Source organism: Colobus angolensis, unplaced genomic scaffold (assembly GCF_000951035.1).
Source record: "Colobus angolensis palliatus isolate OR3802 unplaced genomic scaffold, Cang.pa_1.0 Scaffold504, whole genome shotgun sequence".
NCBI lineage: Eukaryota > Metazoa > Chordata > Mammalia > Primates > Cercopithecidae > Colobus > Colobus angolensis.
Genome location: NW_012118533.1, coordinates 578,225 through 596,440, shown reverse-complemented (window position 1 = coordinate 596,440; position 18,216 = coordinate 578,225). Strand labels below are relative to the sequence as shown.

Sequence of the window (18,216 nt, the reverse complement as noted above, 5' to 3'; positions counted from 1 at the left end):
TCAAATACATTTTGTGAGTGCCTATTATGGGGAAAAAAAACATGTGAAGAGAAAATAAAGTAAAACAAAGCAAAAAGGGAGAATTGTACTCTAAAGACTATCCTGTGCCAAGCCCGTAGTGTTATGATTCACTCAAAGATCTGCATCTGAGTCCAAAGCAACAAATGAATGCCTCCAGGAATGGGGACTCATCCTACATGATTTTAGCTTTCGCCATCTTCTAACATTTATAGGCAGTCATGGTGAAAAAAAGGAAAAATATCGCAGGATTACTGAGAAGCACTGGGCCTCTGAGAAGAATATACGTGACTATGAAATTAAGGAGGAAAAGAAAAGGAAGAAATAATAGGAATAATTAAAATTTTATGTAGTGCTTTCTTTACATATTTAAATTTGTTAAGAATTCTATAAATGGTCAGGGTATTTTCTGGAATATACAGAATTTGAAACAAAGTTTTGAGGGTTCTCTTTGGGAAGGAAAGCTATCAGCTTGTCTGAAGAAAGCAATAATCAAGACACAATGAATAGAATCTTTTGTTAAATTCATGTGTCATATGGAGGTCTTGGAATACATATTTATGAAGTATTTATTAAGAGCTCATTTAGAAATCTAAAGATTTACAACTGCCTCTCATTTCTGTTTGCATAAACGTCCTGAAAGTCTAACTGATATCTTTTTGACCACGATGTATTTTTGTACAAACTCATTCCCATATATTTAAAACTTCGGTAAAATCCTATCCCACTACTGGTGGCTACTTTACTAATTTAGATTTATGAACAGTAAATCACTTCTCCCAGGACATTGAATCCTAAATCCAGCTGTATGTCAAACTCGCCTGGAAACTCTTTTAAATGCAGAATTCCTGGTGGTGACTGCACATTTGTAATTTTAATCAACTCTCCCTGGCGATTCTTTCACACCCAACCCAGCATCAGTGCACAGCTCCACATCTTAGAGGCATGGCCAAAAGGTTACAGACTTAAGATTAGAAATCTGTTTTGTTAGCCTCTGAGGCAAGTGTTATCTCCCTAGCCTCACATTAAAAAGGGGATTTACTATATATGTTAAAGTCTAATTTTATAATTAAAAATACTATTCAAAAATACTAGTCACACATACCTGTACAAATTACCTTTATTTTGCAGATGGGAAAAGCTAAACTGGAGACTTTAAAAAGCACTTGGTGTCACATTGTGAATGACACATTCTCCATGTGAATTTTTATTTTAATTAGGTCTCTTTTACTTTCTGGTTTTGGCTTTTTTTTTTTTTTTTTTTTTTTTTTCCTGAGATGGAGTCTCGCTTTGTTGCCCAGGCTGAAGTGCAGTGGTGTGATCTCGGCTCACTGCAGCTTCCGCCTCCCAGGTTCAAGCGATTCTCCTGCCTCAGCCTCCCAAGTAGGTGGGATTACAGGTGCCCACCACTGCACCCAGCTAAATTTTTGTATTTTTAGTAGTGACAGGGTTTCACCATGTTGGCCAGGCTGGTCTTGAACACCTGACCTCAAATGATCCACGTTTTGGCTTTTATAAGGACTGGTTATTTTCAGAATCAAATGGAAGATTTAATCACCAATAAGAGAGTAATGGTAAAGAGTGAGGTTTAATCAACCTGGAAGTTCTTTGCTTCCATAGGGCTTCCTTGTTTCGCTAAGTGCAGGCTTTACTGAAAGCAAATACAGAAGCACCCCAGGAGTGCAGGTCCTCAGCTACTGAGCACAGTGCAAGCCCTCGGGAAAGTACACGTCTTGCACATTTCTCACCTGTACCTGCGAGGGTGGTGGAGTTTGCCTGACAGCAGAGGTACAACTGTGACAGAGTTGAAGATTGGTGACATAAAAAGAAGACTGTGATCCAATGAGAAAGTGTGAATTAGAAAAAGAGATAATTTTTCTCTTTCCTGTAGCTGTAAATAATCTCACCCACAATTGTTTGCTTTCAAAACTCTAGACCAAAGTGCTAGGGAAGAAGTTTGCTGCATAGCTTTTATTTTTTAAGGACGCCATCACCAAATAACTGGATTCTCTAAAAATGTGGGTTTTCAAACTCTTCCATCTCATGAAACTAATAGTTCTCTTGACTCTTTCACCTCAGGCTGTAGACATTTACCTACCCACATCCTCCCACACTCCCCCAAAAAGCAAGCAAGATTTTGGGGATGTCCAGAAGAGAAAGGCAATGGTTATGTGTTTCCTTTCTCCAAAGTAGGGAGGTACTTAGAGAAAAAAGTAGTGGTTGGGGAAAACCTAATAATTCTGTTGCTGAAAAATACTGCAACTGAAAATGAAAGCAGATGGGAAACTAAATCACAGTTAAGGCAAAGAAGAAATAGAGTTGGTGCAAAGACTGTGCTAATGAGCAGAGGCTCTCAGAAACAGGGATGCCTAGGGACTTGGGACTGAAACTGTGGTCTGACATCACCTGAGAACTTGTTACAACACAGACTCTCAGGCCTCATGCCGGGCCTACAGAATGAGGATATGCAGTTATGCAGTTCAACAGATCCATCAGCTAACTGGCATCTACACTTAGTTTGAGAAACAGTAAACTAAGGCACTTCCATATTTTAGGGTCCCAGTAAGTTAATAAATAGTAACAAAACCAGGAGGTTTTAAACGTTTGTACTTGACAGTTTGGTTAACACACAGAAATTACAATGACTATACAAATAACCTAATTTGAAGACAATATCAGAAGCCTAAAGTCTCAAATCAAACTTCTCTGTGAATGTCAGGCCCAAGTGCCCTGGGCCCCCGATAGGACCTGGTTATGAGTATAAAACCACTATTCCCGACAGCTGTTTAGAAGCCAGCAAGTCCCCATGCATCAGGATCATGTCCTAACTCTGAATGTGAAAAACTTTCCTCTAATATGATGACACCATGCTTCAGCAGGGCCATCTGTATCCCTGCCCCAGAGAGAATTTTTTGTGGTGCACCAAGTTATGTTTATGGCCGGGCTGAAACACAAGCTTAGCCTGATCAGTATCAGAGAAACCCATAGGCAGTCTTTGTAAGCAAAAGGAAAATGACCTCAAGGGGCAGCCCACTGCAGCAGCACATAAATAAATTGGCAGATGTGTCAACTATGCATATTAGTCCAGGAGTACAGTTCTTTGGGGACCAAAGTCCAAAGACAAAGACATTTGTGGGTTGCCGGTCAATCTGGAGCATTTCTTCTCATTTTTCTGCATGTGTTTTTGACAGGAGCTTAAGGGCAGTTCAATAAATTAAAATGTATTTACATGGCAATGAAGAATTATCTTGACACACAGAGAGTTATTTAATTACGAAGGTGCTTTGTGTGCTGCTAAAGTTAAGACTACGTCAGCCTGTCTGGGACAAATCTTTATTTTCAGGGCCATGCGGCTCAGCCAGGAATGATCCCCTGGGTTGGAGCTTGTCATTTATGGAAGAGGAGTCTCGTTGCCGACCCCCATTTCCATAGACAGCTCTAAACAGATCGGTAATCTCCATGTCAGACATCGTGATGAAGTCAGTGCTGCCAAGGCCAACTGTCCTCCTTCAGGGATGTGGCCTTCCTCTCAGAGGAATTGTAAATGGAGTCATATCCCATTTGCAGTCTTCAAAGCATGTCAGGGTTGCTATCTGTCTGAGTGACATTCAGAGAATTTTCTAGAAGCATCAAGAAGTAGGTGTACAATAAAAGCCTGTGCCACGCTGCAGCATCAACGTATAGTGGGTAAACAGTGACCTCATATTAACAGGGATAGGGACAATTTTCCCCCAGGATATACCATGCCAATCCTTTGGGAAAGGGGTGTCCAGGCACCAAATAAGGCATTCTATAAAAGAAAAGACAGGAATCCGGAAGCTTAGGGTTTAACCCTTGGCACTATGTTGAATAGGCAAGAAAAAGGGGGAGAAAACGAAAAAGAAACATTTTTAGCTCGCCCTGCCTAGAACTTCTATTTGCAAGTTCAAAGGTTTGTCATTGATTTTTATCAGGGACAATATTGGCAATAGTTGTAAGCAGTGACTTAGATCCTGCCTTTGGCTAACCTGAGTCAAAAGTAAGGTAGAAAGGTAGCTAAGCATCACTCATCCTCCTCCTTAGGAAGTAAATCAAAGTCTGTTTAAAGATTTAGCTTGATTATTATAAACAGTGAAAATGAACAGACTTGAGGAGCTCATGACCAGAACAAATATGGCTGGGTGGTTGAATGGAAAGAGGTCTGCACTAGAAGTCAGGGAACCTGGGTCCCACATTTCATTCATCACCTTATGGGCTATGGGTCCTCTGTGAAGTCACTTTACCTCTCTAGTTTTCATTTTCCTCAAACATCAGTGTTTGAATTACCGAGGAACTCTTTGGTTCATTCCAACTGTAGGATTCTATTTCACTCCACTTAGAAAAAAAAATCACAACTTTTTTCTCATCCATTCTTAGTAAATAGTACATCTTTCCAGTTGATTCTAAGATTTTCAGCCACTGAACTATTCCAAATGCATGCCTCTAGGTACAGACATCTTGACCCTGGTGGTAGGATCTGATATCAGCCACCGCCCCAGTACCCCTTGGCCCACCTGCTGTGGCTACCTATGTAAGAGGACTCACTCTGGGATCGTGAAGGGTTGGAGAAAGAGGTGGTCTATGCTGAAGTATGATGGATGCCTCTACTATTACAAACATAAAAAGGTAAACGGAGGGGAGGGCTGAGGGCTGACAGAGTAGGAACAAGAAATCTCAGAAAGTACTGGTCACAGAGACCATTCCATGACCAAAGTATCGTCTTGTAAGGTACCATATTCTAGGATTCTGAAAGCAGTGTTCTCTCCTGTGACTTCTCAGGAACTTTTTCTTCTTTAGAAGCTCAGAGAATTGTAATCTATTTTCTCTGCTGCTGCGTAAATCAAGGCTGGCACATAAGTTTCTATCTTGTTTATTCTTACTTTCAGATCCTCTGTGAAAACTTCCTTATCAAAGCCAAAATCTAAGAACTGAACTGCATATCTAGTACCCTAGAGAAATCAAAGCAGGGCACAATCAGTGCCTGGGCACTGCTGTCCAAGTGACAGGGCTTGGATGTCATGACAGCTTCTGAAGCAGAACACCAGAGAAGCGGCCTGATACCTTTTCTCATTTCCCAGATTTCATTAAAGCAGTGATTTCTAACTATAGGTAAAGGTTGGAATCTCCTAGAGAACTTTCTCAAGATATGCAGACTCAGTTCTCCTCCCAGATATTTCTAATTCAGCAAGTCTTGGGTGGGGCTGAGGCCTGAGTATTCGGAAACATTACTTCAAGTGATTCTATATGTGCAGTTCAAACTATCAAACTTCAAGCCACATCTTGTCAGCACAACTGTTTTCTCAGCTCTATGCAACACAGTGTCTATTTATTTATTTATGTGAGATGGAGTTTTGCTCTGTTGCCTAGGCTGGAGTGCAATGGCACGATATTGGCTCACTGCAACCTCCGCCTCCCAGGTTCAAGCAATTCTCCTGCCTCAGCCTCCCGAGTAGCTGTGATTACAGGTGCCTGCCACCACACCCAGCTAATTTTTGTATTTTTAGTAGAGATAGGGTTTCACCATATTGGCCAGGCTGGTCTTGAGCTCCTGACCTCAGGTGATCTGCCTGCCTTGGCCTACCAAAGTGCTGGGATTAATTAGATGCAAACATTATATAAAACAGAGCTTTCACATAGAAATCTCAGTTTCTAACTTCTCTTGAAAAATTCCCTAGCAACAGTTGATGGGAGCTGAGTAGACTCCCTCCTCTAGGACCTCCTCCTCTCTCATCTAACAACTCTGGGTCACATTTGTGAACCACCTCTAATGAGTGTTCATAGTAGGAGTTTTTATTGTTTACCTCATTCGTGATACAATTTTTATTTTTGCCTTTATTTTGCATTGCCCTAGTTTCTTAATTTTAAGCTGCAGATATAATGAAGATATAGATATATAAATACACATACACATACACACACACACACACACATGTATAAATAACCTTAATTCCCTTCTGGCACAAAAGAAGGAATACATCAATAAAGTAATTGATACTTCTTTAAAATGAGGAATAATTTTGCATATTGAATTATTGTGAAAACTTTCTACTTCTATATTGTGGATTACTTGTATAGACCATGAAGTGTTCTCCAGCTACTTTGGAAAACTTTGTCTCCCTCCAGTGCAGGAGAATAGGATTCTCTCTAATCAGGATGAGAAAGGATGGTCTGTCCTTGATCTCTGTGTTTGGAGTATTAAAGTGAACAGACCAGAAGTCTTCCACCTGGGTAGGCTTTCAGAAGCCTCCTGAGGAGTTTTCCAAAGTACAGACGCAAGCTGTTTGCTTCTCCCTTACTTGCTGAATCTCCAAGAGTGGGGTCCTGGAAATTATAGGCTCCTTTTCAGTCTTTAAAAGTAATTTGTATTTGTAACTTGGGTGAGTCCCATAACCAGGTTTATTTCCATTTATAGTCAAAAGATAAAACTAAAAATAACTAATGTAATCTTGCCAATAGTTCTTCTTGGAATGGGTTTTTCTATATTCTGAGATTACGTCCTTCCTAACTTGTGGTGATAATTTGTGTTTCCTCTTGTGAAATGGTGATAATAGTAGATGCTGGCCAGGGTTTGGTCGCTCACATCTGTAATCCCAGCACTGTGGGAGGCTGAGCAGGTGGATCACTTGAGGCCAGGAGTTTGAGACCAGCCTGACCAACAATGGTGAAGCCTGTGCTGTACTAAAATTACAAAGATTAGCCAAGTACAGTGGCACATACCTGCAATCCCAGGTACTTCGGAGGCTGAGGCACAAGAATTGGTTGAACCAGGGAGGTGGAGGCTGCAGTTGGCTAAGATCATGCCACTGCACTCTAGCCTGGGCAGCAGAGCGAGACTGTCTCAAAAAAAAAAAAAAAAAAAAAAAACCCCTTTGAGAGAGAGAGAGATATCTGATATACATACACATACACACACACACACACACACACACACATATATATATGGCAACTTTATGTCAAGCACCCCATGTTGTAAGATTCCTGGTTCTTGAAACTCAGAAGGGTTCCTGGAACAGTGTTTTAGGTCTGCATTTGCCAGGTGGCAGTCACAAAACGGGTGCTGTCTGCAGATGTTATCTTTGGCTAGCACAGTGTTTTTATACATTTTTTAATTAAATGCACTCAGGTGAAGCATGTGCTCTCCAATTTGCCATAATCCCTACTACTACTCATTTCCTTACACTGAGCCCGGTCGTTTAAATTACCTGCCAGAACCTGTAGGGATTTGAGTGGATGAATCCTGGGGTGGAATTTATGTGAAAAATTAGAACTGTAGTGGTGTTAGTCGTTGGAGTTAAAATGTATAGCTTTTAGCTGCTAGTCTTTTTTTGGAAAAGAGATGTAGATCTTATGATTTGAACACAGCTAGGAAAAAAACTATTTTGAGTAACTGCAGTTAACCATCATTGCCACAATAGGTTTGTTGTTGTGGTGGTGGTGGTGATTTCTATTTTATTTTATTTTTTTGAGACAGTCTTTGTCTGTCACCCAGACTGGAGTACAGTGGCACGATCTCAGCTCACTGCAACCTCCACATCCTGGGTTCAAGCAATTCTACCCTCTCAGCCTCCTGAGTAGCTAGGACTACAGACGCACGCTACCATGCCTGGCTAGTTTTTGTATTTTTAATAGAGACAGGGTTTCACCATATTGGTCAGGTTGGTCTCGAACTCCTGACCTCACGTGATCCATCCACCTCGGCCTCCCAAAGTGTTGGGATTACAGGTGTGAGCCACCACGCCTGGCCCTTTATTTTTATTTAAAGTCCCCGTTATGACTCAGAAACATAAGAGGTTTTAATGTGGAGATGGGAGAATATAAAAATACAGCTTTATTTTGTTTATAAAGAGCCAAAATCAGACACCCTGTGGGGCTACAGGTTTCAGAATATGTTATGTCTGATCATCAGAATAGATAGCAATGACTGAGAGTAGTTAATGGGGCATGAGAAGAAAACAGAATAAATGAGCAGAAAATGAGCTCAACCATACAGTATTCAGTCATGCAACAAATATTTATTGAGTACTTTTAAAAAGCCAGGCATTATGTTAAGCGCTGGGAAGGCAACAAAACAGACACAGTGCCTGCCCTGTTTGTGTTTATAATTCCATGGAAGAGACTGATATTAAGGAACAGATTCACAAAATATGCAGTTGTGATTAGTACTATAAGTAAAATTAAAGGGAGAGAAAAGAATTGTAGCAATCTAGATCCAATCAAGAACTAGAATCACTCAGTGCTTTAAACAGGGAGAGTTTAACATAAAGAGTTATTAAACTATAATAAAAGAATGACCATAGGATATAAAATAAACTGTATATGGTACCAAGGGAGCATACCCAAAGGAGGACAGACCTAGATGGGAGATACTTCTCAGAGGCTGGGAATTCAGATCTCATTGGAGAGATGTCCTTGAATCCACTGGAGGGTAGGGCAGTAGATTTTCCAGGCCAGGGTAAGTCTACAGTCACAGGGCAAACAAGAAGCAATCCTTAAGGGCACAGATCGGTCAGGCAAACCTCAGTTGCCAAGATCATGCCACTGCACTCTAGCCTGGGCAGCAGAGCGAGACTGTCTCAAAACAACAACAACAACAACAACAAAAGCCCTTCCTGAGAGAGATATCTCTGATATACATATATATATACACACACACGTATATATATGGCATGTATACACACACATGAATATATATGGCATAGATATACACACACATATGTATGGCACAGATATACACACACATATATATGGCATATATACAAATGTGTATATATATATGGCATATATATGGCAACTTCATGTCAAGTACCCCATGTTTTAAGATTCCTGGTTCTTGAAACTCAGAAAAAAAAAGCCCTTCCTGAGATATCGCTGATATACGTATACATATATGTATATACACGTGCATATATGGCATATATATACACACACACATATACACACACACACATATATGGCATATATATATATACGTATATATATGACATATATATCCACACACGTATATATATATGGCATATATATACACACACACGTATATATATGGCATATATATGGCAACTTTCTGTCAAGCACCCCATGTGCTGGTGGCTGGTGCATGGGTTTGCAATGATAATGAGGTTGTCCATGTGGCAAGAGGCCTGGAGGATGAGGTGTTCCTGTTAGAGAGGCCCCGTTGGGAGGTGGTAGTATAGGAAGGACTGCAAGAGAAAAACATAGGAGAGACAGGAGATGAGCAGAGAGAATCACTGCTGGGGTGGCAGGCAGGAGATCTGGAGTATAGAATGCCTATACTGAGAGGGTCACAGAAAGATGATTACCAGACCATGTGAGAGGTGCAAGGTCTCAGAGAGAGTGCATTCTGGGTGCATGGCTGGAACAAAGCACCCCTTAATGTCCACACATCCACCCTGCAGCAGATGGAAAGAGCAGGAGCACCCCTCCCACTTGCAATGTGCCTCTAGCCTCCTCTGCTAAGAAATCTTAGCATTATGCTTTCTATAAAGAACTATGTAAAATAACTCTGTCTATTATTGCAGAATATATATCGAGGGGTGAATTTGGAGCTGAGAAGCAGTAAGTTGACAACTGGCCGAAAAGCAAAATGAAGAGTCTGGTATAAATCAGGAGGAGGAAGAGATATAATGAATCCCTTTTTAAGGATGTAAGAGGCCTGAGGGGAGGGTTGAGGAGAAGTTAGCCAGACAGAAAACTGGGATGAGAACTCCCCAGGCAGAAGAAACAACATGTGTGAAATCCCTCAGCTGGAAAAAGCATGGTATGTTTGAGGAACTTGGAAAAAGTCAATGTGGCTAAAGCTAGAGTGCAAGGGAGAGGCCAGAGAAGGAAGAAGATTAGGCTAAAGAGGTAGGTGGGAGGCCAACTACACAGAGCCTTGAGGCAATAATAGGGACATTTCGGTGTTCTTCTCACTATGATCAAAAGCCACCAACATGGTTTAGGCAAGGGAATTGAAGTGAGACAAGAGTGGAATGGAAATACTCCTTAGAAAGCTAGTACTAGTATGGGCAAGAGATGATAGCAGTCGGGACCCAAGTGAGAGTAATAAACAAAGTAGACAGATGTCCAGATGTACTTAAGAGCTAGAATCAATAGAGTTTGGTGATGGATTAAATGTGGCAGCATGGCTTAGTTTGTTCAGGCTGCTATAACAAAACACCATTAACTGGATGGTCTATAAACAACAGAAATTTATTCCTCACAGTTCTGAAGGCTGAGAAGTCCGAGATCAAGGCACTGTCAGATCCAGTGTCCGGCTAGAGCCCACTTCCTGGTTCATAGATGGCTGTCTTTTCACTGTGTCTTCACATGGTGGAAAGGTCAAGGGAGTATCTGGAATTTCTTTCTTTTTATAAAGGCCATAAACTCATTTATGACGGCTTCACCCTGATGACTTAAGCACCAAAGGCCTCACCTCCAAACGTACTCCCTTTGGCAATTAGGTTTCAACCAATGAAATTGGGGGAGGTTGGGGCAGGGACAAACTTTCCATTTATAGCACAGTTAAAGGGTAAATAAGAAGGAAGTTTCTGGCAAAAGTAATTGATTGGATAATGTATTATCTACTGAAATAGGAGGGATGTAGAGTGAGAAGTAAGATCCACAGTTCAGTTTGAACTATTGTAATACTGTGATTGACAATGTGATTGGTATTCTTATATAGGCACCTGGCTATTCTATATTATATACACCATGTGCGGTATATGTTACAGGATGGTATGTAGAGAATATATAGAGTGTTCAAAGCTACAGAAATTGATAAGATTGCTAAGAGAGAGAATATAAAGTGAGATTAAAAGAGAGTCCTTAAGTCCTAAGGGTGCACAGAAAAGGAGATTAAAAAAAGGTGATTGAGAGGAGTGGCCAGAGGATATAAGCAAAACTCCAAAAACTGTGTCATAGAGCCAAGGGAAAAAAATAAAAGGTTTCAAGCAGGAGGGTGACTAATGTTTCCCAGTGCTATGGAGAGACCATATTATGACAAGGACTGGAAAGCATTCACTGGGTTTTGTGTCATGGAAGTCATTGATAACTCTGGCAAGAGCAGTCTTAGTTATCGATAGTGAGTTCAGAAAGAGCCAATTCATTAATGGCAATTGAAAGTTGAAAACAGCATTTGAAGACTCATCTTTTGAAAAGCTTGATTGTGAGAGAGACTAGAGAAATAGGGAAACTGAATAACATTTAGCCCATTTACAGTGAATGTAATTAATGATGCAATGAGTTTAAATCTGTTACTAGTTTTGCTTTCAATTTGTCCCTTCTGTTTTATGTTTATTTTCCTCACCATTCCTTTCAGTTAAGTAAATTGTTTTTGTTACTTTATGTATCTTGGTAGTTATTAATTTTTGCTATAATTTTAATTGCTATTCAAAAGATTACCATATCCACTGTGACTTCTTATCGTATAAATTAGTACTTATTTTATGGGCATTATAGCATCTAATTAACCATGTCCTAAGTAATGTATTTGTGTTATGTATTTGAATTCTGTGCAGTTTACAAATCCTATATTATTAGAATTCCTGTACACAAGCAACATTCTTTTATATGTACCCACAGATTTACCTCCTATTGATATTCACCTGTTACCACATATTCAGAATTTAAACCTGAGATTACATTCCTTCTTCTAGTAGAAAATTATTTCGTCAGAGGTCTGCTGGGGATTAGTTTTCAGTTATCCTTGTACATATCTTTATACCTCCTTAATGCTTTCAGAATTGATTTATTGGATATAGAGGTCTAGATTTGGTAGTTGTTTTCATTCAGAACTTTGAATGTTGTCTTTCCAGTTTTTTTCTTTTAGTAGGAGGGGGCTCTCATTGTAATAAGATCATTAGCTGACTTCTCAATAGAACAATGAAAGCCAAAATAACACTATTTTTGTCTCTCTGTGCTTTATTCTGCATATATTCTTCTGACATACTTCCAACTCTATAGTTTAGTAGCAGATTAACTCCATAGTCATTAATTTCAATACTTATATTTTCATTTATAGTTTCCTTTTTTATAGTTTTCTGTTTATGCTGAAATTTTCAAACTTGATTTCCTTGAACATATTGATCATAACCATGTTAAAGTCCATGTCTAATGGTTTCTTTATCTGGATCCCCCATAGGTCTGTTTCTATCATCTACCATTTCTGCAACTTTGTTTCTGTTGGTAAAATAAGAATATTCATAATCCAAGGTCATTTTAAATGTAATCAGTGCTAAAATGATTGTGAGTCAACCTTCAGTCCCTGCGACAGTTAGTCTTTTTCCCATTTGCCCTAATTTCCAGTATTATTTTTCAAGGTTTTAACTCAGTCTTGTATATCAGGACCACCTCTCTGATGAGGTCTTGACTACATGAATCTGTTGAAAGCTCTGCTCAGCTTCTCAGCCTTTTTAGATGGAAGTGACTCCAATATTGGGCTCATCTTTTGCTGGACTTTAGCCCCATTGGTCTTCACTGTCTTACTAGTTCTGATACATTCGAAGAGACATATACTTCAACTTCTAAATTTTTTTCAGCAACAGAGTTGATACTCTAACTAGTCTGCCATTACCAACAGGAGAACTCCAACGACAGCTGAAAGGGAAGAGAGTATGAGGGAAGAGTTGGTTTTGTCATAGTTTTTAAGATGTGAAGTACCAATTTAAATGTGAATGCCTGATGGAGGTAGTATCAAGTAGAGAGAAAATTTGAAGGTACAAAAAATTGATAAATAATGGAATAAATGATGAAAACATGTACCGCATAGGCCATCTATCCCCATATCGCACATATCTAGCCCATAGCTTCCAGCAAAAGAATTTAACTTTATATAAGACTGAATGTTCGGCCAGGTTAAAAACAAAAGGAGGTATCCCCTGTACATTGCAGCAGAACAAGCCAGTTTGTGTTCTGTTCTATGAATCTGTATATATGCAAGAACCCAAATGTGGGAGTGTAGGGGGGACTAGGAGGCACTTCACACACTGGGCTTTATGCATGCTCAAAGCAAAATACAGTGTTATGTTTGAAATACTTGTCTCTATTTCAGGAATTCTGGTAATCGCAGCAGATTTACTCTGCTATGCTGGGTGAGGAGGAGTCCAGGGGATGGCATAGCACACAATAGTGAGAAGAGACTTCATTTTGAACAAAGAATAAAATTTGGAGAATGAAATAAGATTAAATATTTTATTCATGTATTCTGAATGTCTTTTGTAGCTAAGGCCTGTTAATCTTTATTTCCTTTTATCAAAGAAAAGTGAGTGATATTCCCTTCTAAAATTGCCAAGAGGCTAACAATTCCCTTTTAAAAGCTGTAAAGCTCTAAAGGTAAATGGAGATGGGGTGGAGAATAGAGTGTGATCTTTGAAGGTCAGTTTAGCTCTGCAGCCCAAAACCTTAGATTAATCATTTTATGCTACGACTTTTAGTTAACTAAAAATTACCAGAAAAAATGGGTAACTCTTGGGACTTACCCTGGAATTAAACCAAGAGACAGAAAAGAAACAGGCCCAAAGAATAGGTTTGAATGGATGGTGAAAGGAAGCAATATTGTTCATTTCTGATGGCACCTTACGGTCCCGTTATAACCCAAAGGGCCCCATGTCTGTTAAATATTCAGGTGACTCTATGGTAGAGACAGAACGTTGGAGCTCTGGGGAGAAACCTGAAAAGAGATTCAGCTATGTTAATCATTTGCATTTAGAGATGGTATTGTATGCCATGAGGTCACCTAGGAAGAATGTCAATTACAAGAGAAGAGAGCTGAAGACAAAGCCCTTGGGGAGAGGACAGAGCCTGTCAGAAGTCTGGCACAGGAGGATGATCCCACAATAAAGCCTGAGCAGGAACTGGGCAAGAGGAAAACAAAGGGAGTCTTTTGTTCCCGGAGCCCAAAGAGGAATGTGTTTCAAGAAGATGGAAGTGGTCAGTAGAGTCAAATGCTGCTTTGAAGTACTTGTCTGCTAGACAAAAGCATCTTAGTGGGAGAGTGGACCTGTCTTGCTGTGGCTTGCCTTGTCTAGACTTGACTTGCCTATGTCTTTGATCTCACTTTTTCTCAACCTAAAAACATGTTTGTCTCTGCCATCCTGGGGAAAGGGGTGGTGGAGGGAGCTACCTTGAATGCACGTTTCTTGTAACTTTCCATATTTCTCCTCCCCTTCTAATGCAAAATCTTTGAAAAAGCCATCAAATGTTATCATTCTCCACTTTCTTGTCTAACCTGCAACAATCAAGTGTCTGCTAGAGCTGTATAGGTTGTTGTTGAAATTATGAGCATGGCCAGATTATCCAGGAAGATTATGTGGGATAAGAAAAGCAACGAGCCACCTATATTTAATAGAAAATTGTGTTTATGTACTACCTGATAAGGTTTTTATGAGGATTAAATTAAGTAATATATGTAAACCAATGATTATAGGGTCTGGTACCTAGTTTCAGATACTAAATTCCATCCCCTTGACATATTTTTACCCCATTCTCAGTAAACTGCCTGTGGTCCTGTAGCCAAGTAGTACAGAGTCAAACTCAGCTCTGCTTGGCTAAAAAGATGATGTTCTTTCTTTCCACTACATTGAGTTTCTTTCCTGTTTGTGTCCCTAGTTTTGTGCCTAACTGCAAATCACCTGCTCCTGGAGACTACACCCCAGGCTCAACTCCTAGGTTTACACCTTGGGTCTTGACCTCTCCCTGACAATCTGCTTCTACTCTAGATCTCACCTGTTCCCACATCCTAACTGTTTCAGACCCTAGAGAAAGGTGTAAGACTACAGAGAGGCAAATACGTGAACTATTAAGTAGGATTTATGAGCATTGTTTGCTGAGATCACAGGAGTAAAGCAGAGAAATGTCCAATTAATAGAAGAATGCTTGCAGCATTTAGAAAGAAGAGAATAAGTCAATATATGTATGTGGTTAATATAACTGAGATCTTAAGGTCATCTCCAAGTTTCCATACCTCACTGGAATCTTATCTGTAATTTAAGAGACGCCCAGTAGATGGAGTAGCTTACTCATGCATGAGTAGAGTAACTATCAGAGCCCAAGGATAGTTTGAATCATAAAATTCCTGTTAATGCTGGAAGAGACACAAAAAATAATTTAGACCCTCTCTTCCCCCCACAAAAAAAAACGAGGACTAAAAATTATGCAATTTACAATAGATTTACAGCCTGTAAGCCAGGTAGCTGATGTTCATCTGAAGTCCTCCTGTTGACACTGGCCACCAGCCTCTGACTTTGGATAACTTTCCCTAAAAAAGGAATGGCACTAAGCAGCTAGTTCTGGGTTAGGAGGATGTTAGGGTACGTGGGGGAATGTTGTCTGTTATAGGATGCCCACATTTCTTACGAGAATACTTTGTTGGAGCTATCTGTCCAGTATTAAGAAGCCCCCACCACCACCCCACCAACCCCGAAAAAAGCACATTTTAGAATGGGAAGAAATCCACCCCTTTGCTTCTCTGACTTTCTCTCATCACCTTCTGCTTTCCCCCCTAAAACCAAATCCCACTTGCCAAGGGTATGTTCAGGTTGTAAATCAGAAGGCCAGTATCCAAAAATAGCTTCCCTTCCAGGCTGCCCAGTACCTGAAATTCCCAGGGATAAAAGCAAAACCATCATTCCATGTCCACTTTTAAAATATATTACTGGGAGAAATCCATATCCATTTAGTTACTTACCAAATGCTTATTGAGAACTTATTATATACCAGGGATAGAGCTGCAAAAATGGTAGACAAGGCCTACAATTCTCACGAAGTTATGCTTTCCTATGGGAAAAGACAGAAAAGAAAGAAGACAGTTTTAGATACCAGTAAGTAATTGGATTTGAGAGTTACTGAAAGGGTGGGATGAGGTTGGGAGGCTATTTTCAAGGTATAGTCAGGGAAGTCTGTCTCAGAAGATATGATGTAAGATAAAACAAAGATCTGGGAGAAGGAAATAGCTAAAACAAAGGACCTGAAGAGGGAGCCTTAAACTGTTTTCAATCATCATATTCTTAACAAGCATTAGATAGTTTATCAGGCTGCTTCTTAAGTGCTGCTGCCTGGCTGGTATAAAGAAAAATACCAGAAGAAATAAAGCTCAAGTGAGGAACGGGAGAGGGGTCTTTCTGGACCACATCAGATGTGTCTCCTTTCCCTAGGGTGAAGGGGTAGGCAATTGAGAGCAGCAGCGTGACACTGGTAGGTTGGGGAGTGCTGGAGGGGGAGGTGGATGTCACAAGACACAGAAAGACTCACTAAGGACAAACTGAGGGTGCCAAATGCAAACTGCAGGTCCATAAAAGTAGTTCTCGAAAGAGCACTTAAAATAACCAGCCTATTCCTACCTCTCTCAGTGCTTCTCAAATTGAACCACCTAGGCATTTGTCAGACACTCCAGCCATCACATTGGGTCTACCAAATTGGTATTTAGGCAATGGGGCTCAGGAATATCGATTTTAATAAACACACACATCATGGATGTCATGCACACTCAAGTTGAGAACTGATGCCCTGTAAATTCGTATTTGTATCAGTGCATCTGCTCTTCAGCATGGCCCTCTTTCTCCTTGCACCGGGTCAGTTGTTCAAAGCAGAAAGAGGCTAAAACACTTCAGAGAAAAGAGAAGATTAGTGCATCATAAAAACACTGCAAAATACTAGAGAGTTTTTAATGAGATCTTTAATATTGCTCTCTATAAAAAACGACATAGGCCTTTGGTAATTTGTGATTTTCAATCTGCAATATATAGAGGAGCATGTTTCCTTCTAAATTTGAATTTTAAAAGGACATTGGCCATCCTTCAAAGATACAATATTGTTTTTCCTATGGATGGTGTAATTTTGTGGGCAGTAATGTGTTCTCTCTAAATCTCAAGAGCATTGAGCCCTCATCTCATCCTGTTGTTGAGACACAAAGGAGAAGCAGTTCTGCTGGTGAAATTGTGGGTTGGGAGGATGCCATTTCAACTCCTGCAGCAAACAATGATGACATGGCAAATGCATTTTTAGTGGTGAAGAAAATCAGTATGTTCTTCATATCCACTGGTATCTTTGTATTCAATTTAGAAAACTGTACCCAAAACAGTAAGAGTAAATCTGGACTCCTTACCTACCTTCCATCCTTAATTAGGTATCGGGTTTTCACATAACCCTTCCACTAACCCAACTCCAATCACCAAACAGAATAGCAGGATTATCTAGCTGCCTGATATATTATAGCCAGATAAATGTTTGATTATTTATATTTTACGCTCAAAAATTTGAAAAGACAGCATACGATCTCTTTCTTCCACAGATTTTTCCAGTGGGCCATAATGCCTAACATTAGCAACAGCAGCAGCAGTTATAGCAGCAGAGCCTTTGGAAAAGGTGTTCCAGAAACCTGACAACGCTTGCACAAAGACTGTTAAACCACTATTCACACTTCTTTAAGTGTTTCAACCAAAATGTCAGAGGCTTCATTAAGGTGGAAACTATTTTATGGTTCCCTAGTACATTACCTTTTCTTTCTGAATTACCTTATTTGAGTAAATTGTCTGCTAAAGCAACAAAAGGAGAATCAGTCAATGAAAATTTGTGTCTTTGTTCTTCACAAGGAATTCTTGGGGTATAATTCCAAGAATGGACAATTAAGACAAATTATTCATGAGGTACATATGTCATTTGCATCTTTCCCTTTGGGGTAAGGTTGTCATCATTGTTTACATAAAAGGTATTTCCTTGCAGAGCTGCCCTTTTACCTCAGAACTAAGATAATGTTTCCATTTAAACTGAGTCATCCTTGTCCTAAATATTGCATAATGGCACAGACTGCTATCTCCTGTTTCCTTGGGCCAAACACAATGACAAGGCAAGCTAGGCTGTGGTCATTGAATCTTTTTATAATCACTGCCATTTTGTGTAGTGGTCTGATGCATTTGTTATATCATGGGAATTATAATACTGAATAAGTTGCATAAAATTCTACCTAAGAAATCTTAAAAAGCTTGCAAATGGAGTGCCTTCTCTAGCTATGAAAAATGTGTTCTGAAGGCACAGGAGGAACATTTGCAACTTGAAACTTTTCATCAGAAATTGAGAGAGCTCAAGGTCAGTTTAATATTAATTCTCCCCAGTTCTTTAATCTAACAGATATCAAGTTGCATTTGAATCTAGCAAAGAGGTATGAATATAGGTCAGTTTAGCCTTCAA

The 18,216-nt window shown here is 39.8% G+C and overlaps 1 protein-coding gene across 1 annotated transcript in view; it reads left to right on the top strand.

Annotated features, from left to right (window-relative positions):
* The window catches only part of LOC105524730, a 52,285-nt gene extending 34,742 nt beyond the window's left edge, over positions 1–17,543 (top strand). The window contains exons 4-5 of the mRNA XM_011960118.1: positions 4,484–4,662; positions 17,321–17,543. Of these exons, the coding sequence (XP_011815508.1) occupies positions 4,484–4,662; positions 17,321–17,347 (206 nt within the window). The 3' untranslated portion in view covers positions 17,348–17,543. The remainder of the gene's footprint in view (positions 1–4,483; positions 4,663–17,320) is intronic.
* The last annotated feature ends 673 nt before the right edge of the window (positions 17,544–18,216 follow it).